At 41.3% G+C, this 23,665-nt stretch overlaps 1 protein-coding gene and 1 long non-coding RNA gene across 18 annotated transcripts in view; both read right to left on the bottom strand.

The window, feature by feature from the left end:
• The window catches only part of LOC126999556 (protein hu-li tai shao-like), a 72,127-nt gene that overhangs the window by 5,293 nt on the left and 43,169 nt on the right, over positions 1-23,665 (bottom strand). For 4 of the 17 annotated variants that reach the window (XM_050862302.1, XM_050862303.1, XM_050862300.1 and 1 more), the window contains exons 9-19: positions 23,543-23,635; positions 23,297-23,430; positions 22,622-22,748; positions 16,691-16,807; positions 14,958-15,246; positions 14,198-14,332; positions 10,711-10,791; positions 8,223-8,360; positions 6,511-6,696; positions 3,495-3,569; positions 2,189-2,245 (exon numbers count right to left, since the gene is read on the bottom strand). In XM_050862302.1, the coding sequence (XP_050718259.1) occupies positions 2,189-2,245; positions 3,495-3,569; positions 6,511-6,696; positions 8,223-8,360; positions 10,711-10,791; positions 14,198-14,332; positions 14,958-15,246; positions 16,691-16,807; positions 22,622-22,748; positions 23,297-23,430; positions 23,543-23,635 (1,432 nt within the window). The remainder of the gene's footprint in view (positions 1-2,188; positions 2,246-3,494; positions 3,570-6,510; positions 6,697-8,222; positions 8,361-10,710; positions 10,792-14,197; positions 14,333-14,957; positions 15,247-16,690; positions 16,808-22,621; positions 22,749-23,296; positions 23,431-23,542; positions 23,636-23,665) is intronic. The other 13 variants (XM_050862313.1, XM_050862318.1, XM_050862301.1 and 10 more) reach the window with 12 other exon arrangements.
• On the bottom strand, positions 17,285-22,155 carry LOC126999561 (uncharacterized). Its single transcript, XR_007753426.1, has 2 exons — positions 22,007-22,155; positions 17,285-21,920 (listed from the first exon to the last, which is right to left on the bottom strand). It is a non-coding gene; the product is annotated as an uncharacterized LOC126999561 (long non-coding RNA).

Below are 23,665 nucleotides of genomic sequence, written 5' to 3' on the forward strand. Positions count from 1 at the left end.
TGCAAATAACCTATCATATATTTAACCTCTCTATGTAGTCTTATGTTTAGTGAGAAAGAATTTTAGAGTTCCTTGAAATGCATCTAACCTAACATATGCTTAACAAGACTCTTATGTGGTCTTAAGTTTAGTGAGAAAGAATTAGAGTTCGTTGAGATACAAATAACCTAACATATGCTGAAGAGGTCCCTATGTGGTCTTATGTTTAGTGAGAAAGAATTAGAGTTCGTTGAGATACAAATAACCTAACATATGCTGAAGAGGTCCCTATGTGGTCTTATGTGTAGTGAGAAAGAATTAGAGTTCGTTGAGATACAAATAACCTAACATATGCTGAAGAGGTCCCTATGTGGTCTTATGTGTAGTGAGAAAGAATTAGAGTTCGTTGAGATACAAATAACCTAACATATGCTGAAGAGGTCCCTATGTGGTCTAAGGTTTAGTGATACAGCATTACTAAGACTTCCTTGAGATACAGATAACCTAACACATGCTCAACAGTGTCTTTAATCTTGGGTTTGTTGAGTGAGATATCATTAGGAGGAATTCTTAGAGTGTTAGCTGTTGAAACTGAGGTACATTTTAAACTCGGGTAAAATGTGTATTACAATCAGATAAAATTCAATGCTAGACAAATTCACTTACATTGCTAATTAGTGGATATTGATGACATTATCTAGGCTTATATATAACTTGTGACATTGCCTCATGTATAAGTTCATTAGTAAAAACAGGGTAAGGATTATTTTAGTAAGCTACAATTATATCACAGCTTAACCCGGTAGCAACGACGGGCCAAATTTTCAGAGGATGCACCAACTGATGACGAATGTGTTGATATCTATTATATAATGATTTGCTAGAGTAATGATTTTTTGCCATTAATTCACTTGCAGGAGCCTTTAAGAAACATGATCCCCACAGCTACCGGGTTAAGTAAAATGAAAAAGAAAAAAGAAAAGAAAATGTCTTAGGGAAAATAAAAAATAAATGGTTTGCTCAAAATTAAAAAGGCTTCACAAATATCACAACTTAAGAAAAAAAAAAAAAAAAGATAATATGCCTGAAGGAAAATGTAAAAAAATGCTTGTTCAAAATTGAGAAAGTGAAAAAAAAAAAAAGGCTTATCTGTCAACACTACAACACAGCACTCAACACAAACACTAACACAAGGTCAACAAAACACAAGAGGTCATTAATCAACATAAGAACAACCAAAAGAGACTATAAATATAAGTAGTGTTGCATCTTACCTAATCTCGTAACACCGTCTCGTCACACAACTCCCGAGCGGTGTTGAGTTACGCACCACCACACACACACCACAACATTAACAGTCTCTACGCAACACACTCGGCCCTGTCAACACTCGCCTCGTCTGTTACAACACTGCCTGCCTGCCTGCCTGTCTGTGTGTGTGTGTGTGTAGGTGAGTGTGTGTGTGTGTGTGTGTGTGTGTGTGTGTGTGTGTGTGTGTGTGTGTGTGTAGGAGGAGGAAGAGGTGCTTGTATGTGCGTAAATGTGTGTGTGTGGCTTATTTCTCTATGTACGTATTTACCCATTTTTAGTATACAGGGCCTGAGTATGTGTGTGTGTGTGTGTGTATGTGTGTGTCAAAAGGAAAGGATTAAGATAGTATGTAATGCCTAAGGGTATTCTGTTTGCCTGTACGAGAGGAGTGTGTGAGTCTGTGTTTGTATGGGAGAATCAGTGAAGGAAACATAGATACAGAGAGATAAAATATGTGTGTGGATGTGAAGGAACAGGAGAGGAGAGGCCATAAAGTACCTGGTATATGCATGTATGTGTGTGAGAGAGAGATAGGATGAGTGATGAAACGCAAGTGAATGGAGGTGAAGGAACAAGACAGAGGAGGACCCAGAAAGTACTTGTTGCATGTATGTGTTTGTGTGTGTGTGTGAGAGAGAGAAAAACTGTAGGGAACATAAGTGAGGGAGGGAAGAAGTAAGACAGAGGAGGACCCAGAAAATACTTGATGCATGTGTGTGTGTCTGAGAGAATAACTGAAGGAATGAGACAAAGAAAGAACCAGAAAATACTTTTTGTGTGTGTGTGTGTGTGTGTGTCTATGTGTGTGTGTGAGAGAAAAACTTTAGGGAACGTAAGTGTGTGGGAGTGAAGGATCAAGACAGAGAGGGTCATCCAGAGAGCACGTGGCCATTCTTACCTTTCCGAGTGAGGGACCAAGAGCGGCGCTGCAGAACTGACCGCTTCTCGGCAGCCACTGGACAACCACACAAGGACACGACATGCAGTTTAAGGTTAGTTCACGGCCATGCAGGTTGCGGAAAATAAATATTCATGAGAGAAAACAAACAACACACACGTCTACAATAAATAAAAGGTGTCTTGCTAAAAACACAAAAACAACAGGTGATTTAATGAACGAAAAGATTTCATTCTCAAGCAAAATTAAAGATAAGGTTTGCACTCTATCAGTCTATCCATGTTAGTCAAATTTATTTAATCTAAGACTAATCAACATTTTATAAGTTCTATTAGCCCAACTACACTACTTTGAGCTAAACCAGACTACAGAATGGGCTTAGTAATCTATTGTTTATAAATCTATGGCTAGGAAGGCAGAATGGGTGCTGGTTTTGAGGTGAAGGGGACATGGGGATGGAGGGAATGACGTTTAACACAGACTAACACACTGGAAAGTCTCTGAAAACTGGTTAGAAGGGAGACAAATGAATATGGATAACAATTAGAATTTATAAAGGGGAGTTAACATTGAAAGCTCTTGTTATCGGAATAGTTACAATAGGGGACGGAAGGATGACGTTTAACCCAGACTAACACATTGGAAAGTCTCTGAAAACTGGTTAAAAGGGAGACAAACGAATATGAATAACAATTAGAATTTACAAAGGAAAGTTAACATTGAAATCTCTTGTTATGTGAAAAGTTACAACAGAGGATGAAAGGGAGGAGGTTCAACCAAGAGTCATATAAGGAAAAGACTAAAAACTTACAGAAATGACTGGATACAAATGAATAAGGATAACAATTAGAATTTACAAAGGGAAGTTAACGTTGAAACCTCTTGTTATATGAGAAGTTACCATAGAGGATGAAAGAGAGGAGGTTCAGCCCAGCCTAACACAATGGAAAGTCTCTGAAAACTGGTTCGAATGGAGACAAATTCCCCAAGAGTTCCTCAATGATCTATATTAACAAATGGACTGACAACTTCTTTGTAATTATTTTCATTTTTCAAGGGCTCAGGTAAGGGAGAGGAGTGTGAGGTGATGCCATAAGCTGTGAGGGTCATAATCTAACAATGTGAGTGTTAGTGAGGCACACAGTTCCTCATGATCTGTAATGCAAAATCAACAACCTCCATATGAGTCTGCTTTTCAAGGGCTTGGGGGAGGGAGAGAAGTGTGAGGTGATGGCAGAGGCTGTGAGGGTCATCTGACAGGAGGGTGTGAGGGTTAGTGAGGCCAACAGATCCTCGTCACATGTACCTTCTTTCTTATAGAACGCGGACTTGGAGCGCTCCAGGGGTGGGCTGGCCTCTGAGTCCCGCCCGGCCTCCTCCTCTGCCATGCCAAGGTGCAGTACAACAAAACAGACACGGTTAGCAAAACACACAAGCTCACAACGGGTCCCTGGTTTTGAGCGTTCTTCACCGCAACAAGCGTCCCACACTCCCTGCCCAGTTGCAACCAGAAGTGTCTCTTTGGCATGTGTATCGTAGGCTTGCCAACTTATACACACCATTCATATTAGTTCTCATGTCAGGGAATACAAATAACCCTAGAAAAATCAAGCTAATGTCACACTTAACTCAATTTTCACATGGTGTATTTCCCTCCTAATATGTGAACTAATGCAGTGGAGTGTGTAGACTGGCAAACCTAACCTACATGCCTCGAGACACCTCCTAGCCACAGCTCCAGGGATATGCGGCCGTTGATGCAAGACGAACAGCCAAAACCGGGACCCTTTCTACACGTTCCAGGGCTCGGAAACTCAGCCAGCAAAGACAAATCCATTCCAGATACAAAATAAAACTGTTAATGCTCTCTAAAATATCATTCCCAGACAAGTTAAACAAATCTTCAGTACTCAAACTCAAACATTTAAATAATCCAATGAAATACAGTTTAGGGAAAATAATATATTCGTGACATTAAGTTTCATGCAGGTAAAAAAAGATGGATAGATTTAAGTGCATGCTAGGTTATAAGGGGAATAGTACCCAAGTGTTCTAAGGCTATGGGGTACGCAGTGCACTATGATCTCTACTGAGGGACTTGCCGAAACTATTAAGAGAAAGGCTATATTGTGAGACTTACCTTACCTTATCTGTCTTAATATGTTTCAATGTTAATTAGAATACCCAAGGAAATAATATGTTATGATTCTCGTAGTTAACATTTTGGGCAAGTCCGTCAAAATGAGAGATAATTCTAACATTACCAGGAGAGGAAAAGGAGGAGGAGGAGGAGAGGGAGGGCACCATGCAGGCTGAGACACACACCCAAGCAACCACACACAGTCAGTCAACCCAACAACAACCACAAAACAACCAAATTATATGGGTGTAGGAGAGGAGAGTTCAAACGCATCTCCCACTAACACATTGACAGGTTATGTGAGTGTGATGCTACCAAAGAAAACTTACAGGTGGACTTTTTCTCTCTCAGTCATGGTGTTAATTACAAAAGGAACATGCAAGTAATAGAATGTGTTTAAGTTAATGTAGTTTAGGTTATTGTAGCAGTATGGTGGATAAGTACAGGGTTGGGCGTGTAAATAGTGGTATATTGAGGGAACTCGTGGGCAAGTATAGGTATGTTCTGTATAGTAATTCTTAGAGGGCAAAAAATATTCCAGGACATGTTCGGAATACACACAAAGAAATCCAGTCACTCTTAAAAGGGATCAAATTACATATATGGTTGCTGAAAAAGGATTTCTCAAACCATTTTAGTATTTTCAAGGCTTCTGGGACCAAACACAAGGGATCAGAGCCTTTATGAGATTACCAAATCACTCTTACAAGGATCAAACTACATATTTGGTTACTAAAAAAGGATTCCTCAAACAGTTAGTATTTTCAAGGCTTCTGGGACCAAAATAAGGGATCAGAGCCTTTATAAAATTACCAGATCACTCTTAAAAGGATCAAACTACATAGATGGTTACTGAAAAAGGATTCCTCAAACAATTAGTATTTTTAAGGCTTCCAGGACCAAAAATAAGGGATTGGAACCTAAGTTAATAAATTCCACACACTCAAAATCCTATAATTCCAAAGAGTTTCCGATTTAGTGCCTCGGGTTAAGGTTATCATCAACACAACACCCGTTAGTGTGAAGGTGAAAGACTTTGGTTGGTGCAGCCGTTCACTTATGCTTTCAGCCTTCCCAATCACCCTGAGGTCAATCCCATCTTGTGGCTCCAGGCTGCAGGAACCAAGGGCTTTCTTCCTATCAGTACAATCAACACAGGAGACCACTGACGACTACAGTACTGGTTGTGGCGACGGCTTAAGTGTATTAGGGCAGTGGTTCCCAACCATGGGTCCATGGACCCCATGGACCAAGGGGTCCATAGAAGAATTTCAAGAGTTCTATAGCCTGCTGAACAGAACATCTTCTGCTTTCATATAAGTAGGCCTACAGCTTAATCAGCATAACAATGCAAGGCATTTTACATGAATGTATTAAATTTTTTCAGAAAATTCTTTTAATTTTGCTGGCTTAACCTATTTCGTTGTAGGGGTCCACAGGTGAAAAAGTGACTGGAAAACAGGGAACGCAACAAAAAGGTTGGGAACCGCTGCATTAGAGGATCAATTTAGCTAAGTACTGAAATTTCACCAAGAAGTCCTCAATTTAAGCTGCCATTTCATGTCCTTCAGTTTTCTTTACAATAGTCTAAACTTAATTAGTCGGCCGTTAGGCACCCTCAATTGTGGCTCTTCAATTGTTAGTGTTAGGTTTTCATCAAGTAGTGAGTTCTTCACAATGACATGGCCTCATCTGTCCTTAGTGTGGCAGAAACAGCAGCTTAACGTTGAGTCTTACTGTCCCAGCATCTTAGTCAGCTCAGAGAACCAAACAGTCGGGAGTTTGAGAGTCGCTGGAAGTCCTCTGTTTACACCATGTTGTCCTTCCTCTCCTCATTAATATTTTCTGTGTTCTTGGTAAATTTAAGTAATATTCCCCTTCAAGATGCATGGTTATCCCTCCCAAAGATGTTGTATGCATGTGGCTATATATACAAATTTAAAGCAATATATAAGACCAATTTCTCCACCTGCAAAAGAAAGTTAAATGGTATTACATGAACCCTAAGTCTCTGTACTGTGAACTTATGGTGTGTTTCTGATAACCTTACAGACTTAAGACGAGTTTTTCAAGACGTATCAGAAACCATGTAAACTCAAGGACTTCCAGAGGTGGTGGTTAGGGCACTCGAGAGGGGGTGAGGGGGTGAGGAGGTGGAGGAGGAGGTGGAGGGAGGCCTTACTGGAGCGCGAGGCAGCTCTGAGCATCTTCTGAATGCCACGCGTGAGGGAGTTGGTGCGCGAGCCGTCCACCCCAGGCTGGGCGGAAGGGGAGCGAGGGAGGGTGTTGGAGGCAGGTGGTGGGGGAGTGACAGCCCCCCCATGCCCTGAGGGGGGGGGCTGCGGCGGGTCTGGGGTGAGGGAACCGTCTGGGGGAGTGCCGGGCTGGGTTACCTCACAACACCATCATGCCCACATACACACACACACACACACACACACACACACACACATACATACATCCACACATACAATTGGTGCAGACTGATGTGACTCCTCAGGGTTGTAGAGGATAGATTCATGCAGCAGCAGGAAAAAAGAAAGGGGGGAAGAGTTAGGTAAGTAAGTAAGAAAGTAAGTAAGTAAGGAGGTGGTAGAGGAAGTGTATGAAGAGGAAATAAATGAGTCAATAGTAATTTGAAGGAGAAATGCAGGAAAAGGTAAACTGGAAAGAGTAGCCAAGTAAGGAGTAGGCAGATAAGGTGTAGGAGGAGGAGGATAACAAGGAGAATCAAGGGCCAGGAAAGAGAATAATAACTTGGAGAAATGTACATAGAGGAGGAGACTTATGAAAAAGGAAAAAAGGAAAAACAGTATACATGGGAGGTTAAAACAGGAATATAAAAATTAAAAATACTCGTTTATACAGATAGAGGAGGAGACTTAGGAAAAAGGAATGAAAGAGAAACAATAGGACAGGGAATGAGAGAGGCATTAAAGTAGAAATGTGAAAATTAAAGATACTTGTTCACATGGAGAGGAGAAAACTTAGGAACAATAGGGAATTAATACAAGAGGGAATGAGAGAAGGTATCAAAGCAGACATGTGAAAAGTGAAGGAGTCCAATCAGCCACACCAACACACACTCACACACACACATACACCAGTGGCCACCGTCATCTTGGGCCACCGAGTCACACCACACCCGAGTCTGTTAGCCACACCAACCACTTGCAGGAAGGAACACTCACAGAGGCGGCAACACTAGGCAACACTATGGGGGGGTGGAGGGATGGGGGCGAGGGGGGAGTGCGTGACGGTGAGCTGTTGTGTTGTTAGCGTTCCTACTTGTTATGTTGGTACGAGACGGCACACACTTCACACTGGGGTACAGGGGAGGGTATGGGGGGTAGGGGGGGCAGCGCAACACTACCAGAGGCTGAGAGACGGGCCAACACCACGCATGACCACGATTAGATCAACCTGCATCATTGACGGCAATATTTAAATTTTGAGTATATGTAAATAATTAAAAATATGAGGTCTTGCAGATAAACAAACATGATACAAGTAGTAGAAAAAAGTACGATTTGGCACGTAATGAAGTTGAACCATCAGGTACATTCATATCAATCAAAAACATATAGTCTCATGAGCTAACAAATTTAACACAAGTAGCAGAATTTAAGTGGGATTTGGCACGTAATGAAGTTCTGCCATCAGGGAAATTCACATGAAGTATTAGTATTCTTTCATGGGACCTCCATTTTATCATCTTCATCTTTTTACTTCTTCTACATTTAGCTATTATGCTTTACTTTACATCTTCAGTCAGTAACTTTCACAGGAATCGATCTGAATTTCATTTCCGTAGGAGTAAAAAAATTGAGCTAAGTGCTATTGTGGTGCGTCAGGGTGGTGGTGGCCCCGCCCCCGCCGCTGGGGCTGTGTTACCTCTCGACGGCAGTGTTCTCATGGTGGCCTGGACCCGCTGGGGGGGCCCCACAGGCACCCCCGGGCCTCCCACGGGCTTCTTCGGAATGTTGGGTTTGGGAGGAAGGCTTGGCTTTTGGCGCACAACTTTCTCTCCATCTAAGGTGTGGCACAGAGTCATGGGGGGTGAGCGGCACCTCAGGGTAACACTGCTTCCCTCAACACCAGACACAACTCATCCAAAACAATGTGTGCTGCTGCCTCAGGGGCGGGTATTTACACTCATGTGCTGCCCTGGTCTAGTGTGCTCACCAAAGATATCCTCAACACCAAATATGTACACTCCTTAAAACTGTATTACAATAAATATTCAGAGATTTACATTCATAAATATATACATAATAAATACATATATATACATGTCACTTAAAAAATATATATACAGGTATTAAGTCTGTTTAGTGCAACATTCCAGTAGTCACTTTTGTGTTAGTCAACATGAGAATCGTCAGTACAAAAACTAAGTGCCTAAAGAGCTAGTGTGAGAAGACTGCTTAACATAATGAAGAGTTTAGTAGCTCTCAGAAACTGCCCAAGGCAATTATCGTCATGCTGGAGAAGCCTGGCTGCCTCACGCCCATGAGACTTAATGATACAAGCACAAAAGTTATGACTCTGGCTTTAACAAACTTTGGTGTAACTATAAATGAATCAGACCATATCAGGACAGTCAAAGGAAACCACTATACATATAAGGAATAGGTGGTTAGTTATCCTTGTGAATGAACAGTATCTTTAAGCAAATTTCCAGGTCATCGTCACCTCTTCTGGCTAGTCTACAAGAGGCGAGGATGTGCGGCAGAAGGCATAAGGGTCAACCAGGCTCTCTCTAAGTCCCCGCTGCTGCTTCCTGAGACGGCACCGAGCAGAGACAAGTTAGCAAGTGCCTCGGACTAGTGTAGCTTTCAGACACACGCACACACACAACCACGCACATATGTATGCAGACAGGAACATAAGCAGCCAGACAGGACCTAAGGACTAGAGACAGACAGACAGTGGTGGCGCCAAGGATGGACTCTTCCTGATGGTGAGCTTGGTCTGGACGGCGGAGAAAGTTTTGGACAACTGAATGCCTTGAAATCTGTCCCTATGAGTCTGTCCCTGTTACACCCAATACATCTTGCACCCAGAATACAGGTGGGATATTGCGCTATGTTTCCCAGTCTTAACTCACTTGGGGAACGGGTAAATAGGCAGAAATTATGTGACATTGGACAGCTTGTTTGTACCCAGAATTAAAGGTGGAATACTGAGCCACGTTTCCCAGTCTTAACTCACGTAGGGAAATGCTTTAGAGGCAAAAATATATGACACTGGACAGCTTGTTTGTACCCAGAATTAAAGGTGTATTACTGAGGCACACTTCCCAGTCTTAACTCACTTGGGGAACAGGTAAAGAGGCAGAAATTATATGACATTGGACAGCTTGTTTGTACCCAGAATTAAAGGTGGAATACTGAGCCACGTTTCCCAGTCTTAACTCACTTAGGGAAATGCTTTAGAGGCAAAAATATATGACAATGGACAGCTTGTTTGTACCCAGAATTAAAGGTGTATTACTGAGGCACACTTCCCAGTCTTAACTCACTTGGGGAACAGGTAAAGAGGCAGAAATTATATGACATTGGACAGCTTGTTTGTACCCAGAATTAAAGGTGGAATACTGAGCCACGTTTCCCAGTCTTAACTCACATAGGGAAATGCTTTAGAGGCAAAAATATATGACAATGGACAGCTTGTTTATACCCAGAATTAAAGGTGGGATATTGAGTTACGTTTCCCAGTCTTAACTCACTTAGGGAAATGCTTTAGAGGCAAAAATATATGACACTGGACAGCTTGTTTGTACCTAGAATTAAAGATGGAATACTGAGACATGTTTCCCAGTCTTAGCACACTTGGGGAAAGGCTTTAGAGGCAGAAATAGATGACATTGGACAGCTTGTTGAGGGAGTTATACTGAGCCAAGTACGATAATGAAGGAACAATGGGAACCTCACAGAACAAATGCCAAAAATGGACGTGGCTTAGTGTTACCCTGAAGGATGCCAGTGCCAGAGAGGGTGAAGTTGGCACAAATAAGATAACATTGGACAGATAAGTATGATAGGGTACACTGTAAGCCTCAAGGAACAATGCCAGGATTGGATATGGCCTTTCGTGTCCCTGAAGAATGATGCCAGTGCCAGAATAGGGTGAGATAGGCATTTCTTAGGGTGCCAATGTGAATTACTGGTCTGGTGTAAGTCGCCCTTCCAAGCTCCCTCTCACACACCATGAATCGCTCAGCACAACGCAACAGGACGCAACCCACAAGAGACGACACACTACGCAGCAGCAGTTACGAGGAAGAGGACAAACTCATGTAGTAGTAGGAGCAGTAGTAGTAGTAGTAGTAGCAGTAGTAGTAGTAGTAGTAGTAAAACTTGCAAGAACCCCTACTGACCATCACTAAGAACCACGGCCTGTGCCTGTCTTGCCCTGGGAGTTTGCTTAGTTTCCACCTTGAGAACCGTGGTGCTGGAGGCTGCGTTCAGAGGGGCGGAGGTGTTTATAGAGACGGGAAGGTTAGGCATCGTCCTCGGTCCTGCCTGACTAGTGTGGAGTGTGGCTAAGGTGTTGGTGTGTCATGTGCTGTCCTAATTATCCTTCTATGAATCATCCTGTGTCCTGTTTATTTAGTGTGGGGTGTGGCTAAGGTGTTGGTGTGTCATGTGCTGTCCAAACTATCCTTCTATGAATCATCCTGGGTCCTAATTGACTAGTGTGGTGTGACGTGTGGCTATATGTGTCTGTGTTGTGCTAAGGTCATATACTGTCCTAACTATTCCTGTATGCATTGCTCTCCTTCCTGGCTGACTATTGCTATGCTAACTGTGAGGGGTGTTGTGTGATGTCCCTGTCTTGTTTTAAGAGTCATTGCCCTCCATCCCGCCTGCCAGACTGCTTCTATGGAAAATGTGAGGTCATTCCCTGTACTGTTAGTGTACTGTACTGGTCTAACTATCCCTATATGCATTGTCCTCCTTCATGCTTGACTGACTGGCTATGGTATGTGTGTGGTGTGGCTAGTGTGTCCCTGTTCTGTGTTAGTGTTATGGTCTGCTTGAAATGTCCCTTTAGATCATTGTTTATATTTTGGGGTTAGTTTATGCATGTGTGAGTGTGTGTGTGTATGTGTGTGGAATTTGTCTGGTGTACTAGTATGTGTGTGTGGGTATATATTGTGCTTTGAAATACTTAAATATATATGACTGTTTACATTCTGGGGTTGGTTCATGAATGTGTGTCTGTGTGCCTGTGTGTATGTGTGTGTATGTGTGTGTGTGTGTGTGTGTGTGTGTGTGTGTGTGTGTGTAGAGGTCATATTCTCAAATACTTAAATATATATACAGGGTGAGCAAGTAGTATATCTTGTAACCTTAAAAAATATAGAGAGAGAAATCCATGTTAATCTTAAACCAGCAAAATGTGCACCACCTTCATCCCATCCTTGATATGCTTGACAGACACTCTTTCACACTCCTTACCACCCCAACCCCAAGACTTACACTGCTGTTAAGAGGAGACATTATCAAGGCTATGGGAAGGCATTTGGTTGACTTATCACAATGTACTGAGCAAGTTTATGAGGTTAAGAAGCCATGAGGAACCTGGACAATCCTTGGGCAGTGTTATAACCTATGGGAAGGCGTGTAGTTACCTTATCATAATGTACAGAGCAAGATTATGAGGTTAAGAAGCCATGAGGTACGTGAACTATCCTTGGGCAACGAAATAAGCTAATGTAGTTAACTTATGAGGGATTTGTTATTGGAGAAGTGAGTGTGAGTTAGTGTACCATCCCTAGCTAAAGTATCAGGTTAACAAGCCATAGGAACCTGCAATATCCTTGAGCAATGAAATGCGGCAATGCAATTAACTTATAAGGGATTTGTTATTGGAGAAGTTAGTGAGTGTGTGTAAGTGGGTGTACCTTCCTTAGTGATTCTGTACAGGGTAGCCTCGCCTTAGCTGTGTTAGGTTTACTTTGCTTTGGATGATAGCTTGGTGTGAGTTTAGGTAAGGTAAGATACAGGGCAGCCTCACCATGTCTCTATTTGCTTTGGGTGACTAAATGGTGAATGAGGTCAGGTAAGGTTAAGTTGGGGGCATATACTATAGCTGTGGGTGACCTCAGTACTCATTTAAATCCACAACAGCTTTCTCTAACTTCTTCTGCCCATGTAACTGAATTTTTAGAGGAACGGCTACCAGGAGTGTATATGTGAGTGGTGGTGGCTGAATATATCTCCCTCTCTACAACTGCCAATGAGGGAAACAGCTGTGTGGGGTTCAGTCATGTTCTTCACCTCACTCATTCTTCAACAGTATGTACAAGATGACTGTGGAAGCAACATCTTTTCCTTACGATCTTGATGCCTCTTCTGACACTTAAAGATTATATTACTGTTCAATATATTACTTAAAATCGATCATGACCCTGAGTATAATGTGTCCAGCTGAAATGCACACCAGAACCGACACACAGAATAGTTATCTTAGACTAAACTCTGGGGTGAAGTCTTGTAACAGCTTCTATGAACCTTCAAAACAAAATCTCAACCAGTTACATGCAAAAAAATGAAAAATAAACCTGATGATAATATTTTACAGTGAATCTAGGAAAAAAAACTATGGATATGCCTAAAAATGTGAAGCTGAAAGGGCATTTGACTCGAAAAATTGGCTTAAAATAGCAATGCATATGAGGTAGCTGAATAAAGTCCTGCATCCTATTAAGAGAAAAAGCTAACGAGACAAATAAAATAAGGGCATATAAATGAAGGGAAGAAAAGCTAATGAGACAAATAAAATAAGGGCATATAAGTGAAGGGAAGAAAAGCTAATGAGACAAATAAAATAAGGGCATATAAGTGAAGGGAAGAAAAGCTAATGAGACAAATAAAATAAGGGCATATAAATGATGGGAAGAAAAGCTAATGAGACAAATAAAATAAAAAGCTAATGAGACAAATAAAATAAGGGCATATAAATGAAGGAATAAAAGCTATGAAAAGCTAATGAGACAAATAAAATAAGGGCATATAAATGATGTGAAGAAAAGCTAATGAGACAAATAAAATAAGGGCATATAAGTGAAGGGAAGAAAAGCTAATGAGACAAATAAAATAAGGGCATATAAGTGAAGGGAAGAAAAGCTAATGAGACAAATAAAATAAGGGCATATAAGAGACAAATAAAATAAGGGCATATAGTGAAGGGAAGAAAGAAAAGCTAATGAGACATATAAGTGAAGGGAAGAAAAGCTAATGAGACAAATAAAATAAGGGCATATAAGTGAAGGGAAGAAAAGCTAATGAGACAAATAAAATAAGGGCATATAAATGATGGGAAGAAAAGCTAATGAGACAAATAAAATAAGGGCATATAAATGATGGGAAGAAAAGCTAATGAGACAAATAAAATAAGGGCATATAAATGATGGGAAGAAAAGCTAATGAGACATCAAAAAAGGGCATAAAGGTGATAAAAGAAGAATGGCTATTGAGATAAATAAAATGGAGCATAAAAGAAGAGTTTGAAGGACATAAATGAATGGGTGCCACCACTTCCATAGACGACCAGAAGGAGACTTGTGAATGCTCGGCAGATCAAACAGTTTGAATACCGACAAATAGGAAATACGGAAAAACAAAATAAATGAAAATAAAAGTCGATATTTAAGTCACACATGCAAGAATTCAGCCTCAAGATAACAAGATATTGAGATAAGGGGACGCAAGTAAATATGGTGCCAAATATCACTGAAATTACACTGCATACATGTTTATATATATAGTTAAACTTGCAAAATAAGTCCTTAAAATAATGTAAAGTTGCAAAATAAGTCCTTAAAATAATGTAACAGTAATGCCCGTGCCCAAACTCACCTTCCTGGTCGGACATGGGGCTGGTGGGGGACATGGCAGTGCGTCCGGCGTCCATTGACTGCTGGTGGTCATCAACAACGTCAACCGTGGCGCGCTCCGGCATGATGCTCATCTTCTCAATCTCAATCTCTTCAACTGTGGAGGGAGGGAGGGCGGGGATGGTTAGTGAGTGTGTGTGTGCTGAAGGGGTCATGGTACTTCTTCCTGCTGTGTTTGTTTAAGTTTCCACTACTTCATTTGTTCACTAAGAACCTCCTTCTCCCCCTTAACCCCTTGACTGTGGATTTCCTACCAGAAGATCTCACCAAGCTACAGGAATGGAACAAAAAGTGGCTGCTACAATTCAATGAAGAAAAATGTAAAGTCCTGCACCTTGGGAGGGGATATCCAGCATGCCAATACCACATGGGAAGCACACCACTATCCACCACAGAGGCAGAGAAAGACCTGGGACTATGGTTGGTGTTATAAGACACTTTCACTTGTCATATCAACTGTTTCTAAAGGTCAAAGAGGGGGTTAATCAGGTTCTAGTGAGTGTTTCTTTAGGTTCGCAGTACAGAGGAAGGGTCAGACTACCACCAGGGTCATAAAACTACCCCTGGAAATGCCCACAACTCTTACGAAAGCCTTGCCAAATATGTGAACTTGGACGACGAAATGTTTTAAAATACGACCCTATATTTTACCAGGCTACCAGTGAAGGCAAAATCCGTACCAATCGCAGCGGACGGGTTAAGAACATGACCCCACAACTTACTCGGGTCTCCTCGCTGCTTGCGCTCCACCAGCTCCTTGTACTCCTCAAGCTCCTGGTCGGTGACGGCATCGAAGGGGTTCTTGGCATAGGGCGTCTTGTACACCACTGCGTTGTGCTGGAAGTCCCTCTGGATGATGCCCTTTGAGGCGGCGCCCACCAGGATCACGTGGTCCGAGGCGGCCGACATGCTGGCGTCCTGCATGCGCCGCGCCTCGTCCCAGGTCACACCCTCCAGCAGGTGAGAGGTCGGCCCGGCGCTGATGTTGCCCACCCGCCGGTTCTCCTTGATCTGGGGAGGGTCAGGTCAAGGGGTCGTGAGTGGGGGTTCGTCCTACTACTGATGATGTGTTTATTTCATATATACACAAATGACAAGCTGTTTTAATATGAAGGTTATGTTTTACTCTAATAGTTCCTTAAGCCTTGATTTGAAATAGATGTTTGTTAAGGAATATATGTGTTTGTAATGGAATATATGTGTTTGTAGTGGAATATATATGTTTGTAATGGAATATATATATTTGTAATGAAGTATATATGTTTGTAATGAAGTATATATGTTTGTAATGGAATATATATGTTTGTAATGGAATATAAATGTTTGTAATGGAATATATATATTTGTAATGGAATATATATATTTGTAATGAAGTATATATGTTTGTAATGAAGTATATATGTTTGTAATGGAATATATATGTTTGTAATGGAATATATATATTTGTAATGAAGTATATATGTTTGTAATGAAGTATATATGTTTGTAATGGAATATATATATTTGTAATGGAATATATATATTTGTAATGGAATATATATGCTTGTAATGAAGTATATATGTTTGTAATGGAATATATATATTTGTAATGGAATATATATATTTGTAATGGAATATATATGTTTGTAATGGAATATATATATTTGTAATGAAGTATATATGTTTGTAATGAAGTATACGTGTTTGTAATGGAATATATATATTTGTAATGGAATATATATATTTGTAATGGAATATATATGTTTGTAATGGAATATATATATTTGTAATGGAATATATATATTTGTAATGGAATATATATATTTGTAATGGAATATATATATTTGTAATGGAATATATATGTTTGTAATGGAATATATATATTTGTAATGGAATATATATATTTGTAATGGAATATATATGTTTGTAATGGAATATATATGTTTGTAATGGAATATATATATTTGTAATGGAATATATATATTTGTAATGGAATATATATGTTTGTAATGGAATATATATATTTGTAATGGAATATATATATTTGTAATGGAATATATATATTTGTAATGGAATATATATATTTGTAATGGAATATATATGTTTGTAATGGAATATATATGTTTGTAATGGAATATATATGTTTGTAATGGAATATATATGTTTGTAATGGAATATATATATTTGTAATGGAATATATATGTTTGTAATGGAATATATATGTTTGTAGTGAAGTATATATGTTTGTAATGGAATATATATGTTTGTAATGGAATATATATGTTTGTAATGGAATATATATGTTTGTAGTGAAGTATATATGTTTGTAATGAAGTAAATATGTTTGTAATGGAATAGCCCAACAATATCTATGTAAATAAAGGAGGGAACTAATGACCCTGTTGACAAGGGCCTCTGAACAGGGCACGAGGAACATCTTCCCTAAGAACACAAGGGCAGGAGGCTGAGGACTCACCATCTTCTGGACTGTCTTGAACTCCCTCGGGTTGGTGTTGGGAGGGACGAACTGGAGCGCTGAGTCCAGCTTGACGGCAGTGGAGGAGGAGTGGGTGGGGGAGCTGTCGGCCACCCACTGTTGGTGCAACAAAACAAAGCACATTAGGGCCTGGCCTTGGACACTTGTCTTTTGATCATTGCCTTTCTGTCTGTGCTTTTGGAGGTGACTTAAAGCTTTGCATTGTGCCTGTTTCCCTAGAGCTCAGCATGTCAGAAACAGCAGCGAGGACTGTTTCCTTAACTAGAGGGCTCAGTTTTCATGTGTGTGTGGGAAAAAGAAGCTCATCAATCATCAGCTTTGCACTTGAATCAAAAATTAAAAAAAGCAAGGCCCTTTGTGCTTGGTTTTGCATGTAAACTGCCGGCAGCCTGACAGCCACCAGCCACTAGTAACCAGAAACAGGCACAGCATAGGCTAGTAAAGGTGCACGTGACAGCATCCCAACACTACGGCCTCACCTCAAGGGGTCCAACACTCCCGGGGCTATGACAGGGCAGGTCAACACTCACGACCACCTTTACTAGTCTATCATATTGCAAAATGAAAGTATCGTTGAGTACCATTATTTTATTATAAGCCAAGATCATGTGGTGAACACACAGAGGACAGTATTAAGACCACAAGCTTAAAATGCACAGATTATGACCATGGATAGAGTGCTTACCTCGCTACCTTTACTCACTAGGGGAAAGCTTCAATGGTTTACGTTAGGACACCAGAACTGGGTAACATCTCTCTCGTAAAATCCACCTACGCAACGCTCGCAAATATATAGTTGCCTAACTCTTGTAATATTCCTACTTCATTGTGGGCTACAAAATATATCCGGCCATATCACTGATGTATTTCCCACAGATTTAACTTTGTTCACTGAGAAAGAGGAAAAAATGGAGCTGCCTCTTATAACCTAGAATAAAAAAAGGCAAATGAAGTGCTTAAGAGTAATTGCCAACTAAAGCGTATTACATATATAGTTGCCTAACTCTCGTAATGTTCCTACTTCATCATGGGCTACAAAATATACCCGGCCAAACCACTTATGTATTTCCCATAGGCTTGAGTTTGCCCCACATTGAGAGAAAGGGTAACAACTGGAGCTGCCTCTTATAACCTAAAATAAAAAAAGGCAAATGAAGTGCTTAGAGTAATTACCAACTAAAGTGCGTAACATATATAAAAAAGCACATTAACGTAGTGAAAAGTGAGTGTGAAATGATACAAAACACCATACGTCAAATACTACGAACTAAATGTCTTTGATTTGAGGGACGAAATGTGACTCCCCGAGGCCGCCCATCACCCCTGCGAGTGTTGTCCAGAGAGACGAAGGGTTTGTGTCGAGCGTTCAGGACAGTGCCGCAGGAAGGAGCAAAGTGATGAAGAACGAACAGTAAGAAAGAGTGAAAAGAAAGGTCAAGTTTTATATTAGAGAAACTGCAATAACATAGTGAAAATGTCCGTAATGAACACCACTGAGGTCAAGTTGGGGACATACACTACAGCAACGCATGGGAGTCAGCGAGGAAGAACTAATAGAAAAAATAAAGGACACAACTATCTCACTCTTGGTAAATAACTGGATGGAATTATCAGACTTCGACGTACAGGATAAAACGCAAACAGCTGAGCAAAACTAAACTGACCCATCTCACTTTGTTTAGCAAGATGGAAACGGATGGAATTCTTACGCCTGAAGACAGATAGAGATTGTGACTCCCTTCTTCTGTGCCTGAGGGAATGACTCACACTATGCTCTGAGCCCAGTAACTCGAAGTCTTGGCATAGCAGCTCATGATGACGAAAATAATGTAAGACTACGAAAGTTTGAGTGTGGGTAATGAGCTCGAAAACCCACAACAGCAAAGTGAATTAAATAAGTGTCTATAAAAACTGAGTAACACCAGAACACCTAAGGTGGTTGTAAGCTTCCCCAAAAAGCACAAAAAATATCAAGTTGCCTTTCACGAACCCAGAACAAAGTGAGTTACAATAAAAATTCAGGTAAATAGATATGAATGTATATAAAAACTGAGTAACATTAGAACACGTAAGGTGGTTGGAAGCTTCCCCGAAAAGCACAAAAAATATCGAGTTGCCTTTCACGAACCCAGAACAAAGCGAGTTGCGATAAAAATTCAGGTAAACAGAAATGTGTATATAAAAACTGAGTAACACTAGAACACATATTTTATGGTAAGGGAAGCAGCTCAAGGGCAAAAATTTAACTGAGAAAAAAAAAAGTCCACTAATCACTGCCCCTAGGAAAGAGTGAGTGTATAGATGAGTGGACAGGAGAGAGGTAAATTTTGAAGCTTCACAGAAAGACAGACTAAAGACTTGCCTTTCCCAGCTCTTCAAAACCCAAAAGTGAGGTTAATTTCGAGGCTTCACAGATACAGACTAAAGACTTGCCTTCCCCAGCCCTTCAAAATCCAAAATAGAGGTCAATTTCGAGGCTTCACGGAGAGATAGAATACGGACTTGCCTTCCTCAGCCCTTCAAAACCCAAAATAGAGGTTAATTCCGAGGCTTCACAGATAGACAGACTACAGACTCGCCTTTCCCAGTCCTTTAAAACCCTGCATTGGAAAGCCCCACAAAGCCCACCTTGCACCGACCAAGGCTGCCGCCACCTACACAGCATACGCCCTCGGAAAGCCTCAGTCCACGCCGTTACTCTAAATGGATGCCTCACACTTTATATATATGCACGGCTCATGCTGCCCTTACAACTAACCAGCTACAGACAAAAAACAAAGGGATATACAGGTTCCTTAATGCTAATGACAGACATGTGGCAAGAGTTTGGTGCTTGAAAAGTGTTCGGTAACTCTTGCAGGTGATGGCCACAGTACCTTATCGATGCTTTTGGCCGTACGGTGATAGATACATGACTCTAAATCCAGTAATATTTCTCCCTCCTCTATATCTTGTTATGCTGTTTTTTGTTGTTATGTGGGTAAGGGAACTCTACTAAGGCCTGTAACAGCAAATAAAATAGTAATGGTTCTTTTAACTTCCATAACAGTTTGACCACATGAACTTAAGACTTGTGCAACCCTATAAACAGTAATATTTGTCCTTCCTATGTATCTTGTTATGCTGTTTTTCGTTGTTATGTGGGTAAGGGAACTCTACTAAGGCCTGTGACAGCAAATAAAATAGTAATGTGCCTTTTAACTTCCATAACAGCTTTACCACACGAACTAAATCTTGTGGAAATCTAAAACCAATAATATTTCTCCTTTCTCTGATCTTGTTATGCTGTAGTTTAGTGTCTCTGGGTATGGTAACACTACTAAGGCATGTCGGCCACTGTCTGAAGCTTGCCAGAAATCCCAGTTCATCATGACTCGAAAAAAACTCAAACCACAAACCACAGCTGCTGACACTGATATCTTAAAGAAGGAAGCTGCCTTGCTGAGCCACTGAAGCACAGATAGAAGCTGGTATATGGGCACAGGGAACACATTATAGAAAACATTATGCTATGGTGGGTAACTGTGCTGTGGCTGACCTCAAACTCTGAATGGTACCCTTAAGAGGAGAGCTAACTTGCACCAGACTGGCATACAGACAACCCCTGAACCCCAAGATGGTATATATGGAATTGTTTATAAGGGAGCTACTCTTACTGGCAGTGTCCTTGAGTATTAACACTAACATGGGGTCAGGGAGGTAATACAAGGTGATACAAGGCAGCTGGACACAAAGATTCATGTACTCCAGACCACTGAGCTACATGTCTTGCTATGCCTGTGATGTCAGTCCATACAAGTGCCAGAGAAGGACACACACACACATAAGAGGTAAAAGTTCCGGTGCTTATCTGTTCTTCAATTGTCTTTAAGTTCAGAGACACAGAAGTCGCCTTTTCCACCTGCGCCGTAATTATGGAACAGCTAAAAAATAAGGTCATTCTTTTTGCCGCTTTCCACTTGCCTCTCTCTGATTAATCTTACTTACTCAATGAAAAATATGTCTCGTGGAACAGTATTGAACATGCACGTACACTCACACACATATAAAGCTAGTGAAGAGGCAGAACCACCGATGACAGAACCACATTATTGCAAGAAACGTCTCGAGGGAAGGGCGGCCACATATATTGAAATACAGGTGACGAACGATATATATCATGACTCGGAAAGGTGAGTCGCTGGCTGCTTCAACCCACCTATGATGCTTGGGCAGTGCTGAGTTATGATTATAGGAGGAGACCTATGGCAGGCTGCTTTGTGCTTTGGAGAGTATAAAACCAAACCAAGGCCTTTAAGTAGTACAGAAAGTTACGGGAACTTGTTTATAGAACGCAGGATAAGCAAAGTACGGTACATCACTCTGGCATAACTTGTCGATGGATGGACTAAAAACCGACTCAAAATATAAATGAATGCAAAACTAAGAACCAAGGCCACTAAGCAGTACAGAAAGTTACGGGAATTTGTCTACAGAGAGGAAAAGCAAATGACATCACTCTGGCATAACCTGTCGATGGATGGACTTAAGAAACGACTTGAAAAATTAATACGTCATGAATTCCACCATACACCAAGGCCATTAGCTATAGAAAGTTACTGGTATTTGTCTATAGAATGCATGGAAAGCAAAGTACGGGACATCACTCTGGCATAACTTGTCGATGGATGGACTAAAAACCAACTCGGAAATCTAGCATATGTCGTGAATTTCTCTCTTACAGAACAGCAACACTCAGTTCTCATTGCTTCCCTAGCTGAACCTTTGCCTGTGAATTTGTCTATAGAATGCAGCAAAAGCAAAGTACAGTACATGAACCAACTCGGAAATCTAGTATATGTCATGAATTCCTCTCTGAACGAACAGCGACCCTTGATTCTTAAAGCTTGCCTGTCTGAGCTGAACCTTTGCCTGTGTCTCCCAAGCTAAGAACAAACTCAGAAATCTAGTATATATCATGAACTCCTCTCCAAAAGAACAGTGACACTTGATTCTTATAGCTTGCCTGTCTGAATGAACCCTTGCCCGTGTCTCTGTCTCCCCAAAGCTAGTGACAAGTGGATGGTGTGAGTGGAGGCAGTGTTGGGTCCTGTGAGTGGTAGGAGTAATTCTATGCTCGGAGAGGGTTCACAGCACACACACACCATGGAATACGAAGGCAGAAAACAGTGTGATGGGGAGGGGACTTAACGTGCCACTCACTCGTAACCTCGGTGGAATTCTGAGGTTTATAAGTGGCAGAGGGCAGAAAGAGTGTGATGGGGAGAGGGACTTAACTTGCCACTCACTTGTAACCTCGGTGGAGTTCTGAGGTTTATAAGTGGCAGAAAGAGTGTGATGGGGAGCCCTATTTCACCTGCCACTCACTCATAACCTCGGTGGAATTCTGAGGTTTATAAGTGGCAGAGAGCAGAAAGAGTGTGATGGGGAGAGGGACTTAACTTGCCACTCACTTGTAACCTCGGTGGAATTTTGAAGCGTCAAGTGCTGAATTGTTAAGTGTATGCGCCAGTGTGTTAGCGAGACAGTGTTATGATGTGTGTTAGCGAGAATCCACCGTCAACAGATGAACCTAAATACCAAGTGAAGAAAGGGATGTGTTGCTGTAATCTTCCTTCACCAGACGCAGTCGAACTAAATATTTTAAACCCAGGAATTAACTCCCGCCCAAGACAAACTTAGACAAGCGATGACGTGGAAATGACAAATCTATTACTATACTCGCCAAACTTTGACATAAACAACTTTGGCCATTTTCTCATTCATCTTTATTTCTCTCTCGTTTTTGGTTTTATTTCCTCATTCTTTCGACTATCTTTTCATTCTCTAACTCCTTCCTGCCGAGACGAACTGAGACACACATCGGCAAGTCCTTTATTAGTTAAGGTTCTCGGTGGTAATGATCTCTACCTTGGTGATCTTCTTGGGGTCTGGCGTCCCGGTCTCCAGCACCTCCACCTTCTGGTACACGTTGGGGGAGTTGAGCCACCGAGTCTTGTCCTGGGTCTTGCGGCCGTCCAGAATGCGCTTCAGGGGGCTACAGAGAGGAGGAAGGGAAGAAGAGTCGTGTTAGAGATCATACTAAACACTACTCCCAAATAAAACTAACCTAACCATCGCTAAAGACAGAGGAAAAATGAGCTTCAGGGTGCCAAGGAGAGTAGGGAAAGAAGTGCCCTGTAACTACTACTAAAAGCTACTCCCAAGGCAAAGAAATAAACATGTAAACAGTTAAGGAAATAAGATAATAGACAACCAATTAAAAAAGCATTACCATCACTTATCAAAGAAGAAAAACGACATTAACTTACATGGATTTTAAAGTGAAACAAAACCTATCTATTTCTAACTAACCCTGACTCTGCCTACCTTTCAAGTACATGTATTCAGAGAGAGATAGAGAAGAAAACTAACAGATCTAAGCAAACACTAACTTGTATTCAAAGAGAGAGAAGAAAAACTAAGAGGTAACCAAACACTAACTTGCATTCAAAGAGACGGAACACTAACAGAGGTACACTAACACTAACTTGCATTCAAAGAGAGAGAGAGAAAGAGCACTGACAGAGGCCGGACAACACCCACCTCCTTGTAATATCGTCCTCGTCAAAGAGGTGTGTGTAGTTGGAGGCAGTGGGTGGCAGGGCGACATCACTGTGGAAGCGCGAGGTGTCCTGCTTCACGAGGGGCCTTCGGTAGATGTAGCCCGTCCTCAGGCCCTGCGTGGGGGAGCGAGAGAGAGGGTGAGGGAGAGGGATGTGAAAAGGTGTGTCAGTGAAGGGGATAAAGTCCATATTCCAAGAGACAAAGGGGAACCAGAAGGTGACTTACGCCGTTGTCCATTGACCTCATCAGCGCCTCAAACTCCAGCTCCCCGACCTTCCATTTGCGCTCCTTTGGTCCCTGGCCGGCTGCTCCTCCCTCCTGCAGCGGGCAAGGAAACAAACAACACAT

Source organism: Eriocheir sinensis, chromosome 16, assembly GCF_024679095.1.
Source record: "Eriocheir sinensis breed Jianghai 21 chromosome 16, ASM2467909v1, whole genome shotgun sequence".
NCBI lineage: Eukaryota > Metazoa > Arthropoda > Malacostraca > Decapoda > Varunidae > Eriocheir > Eriocheir sinensis.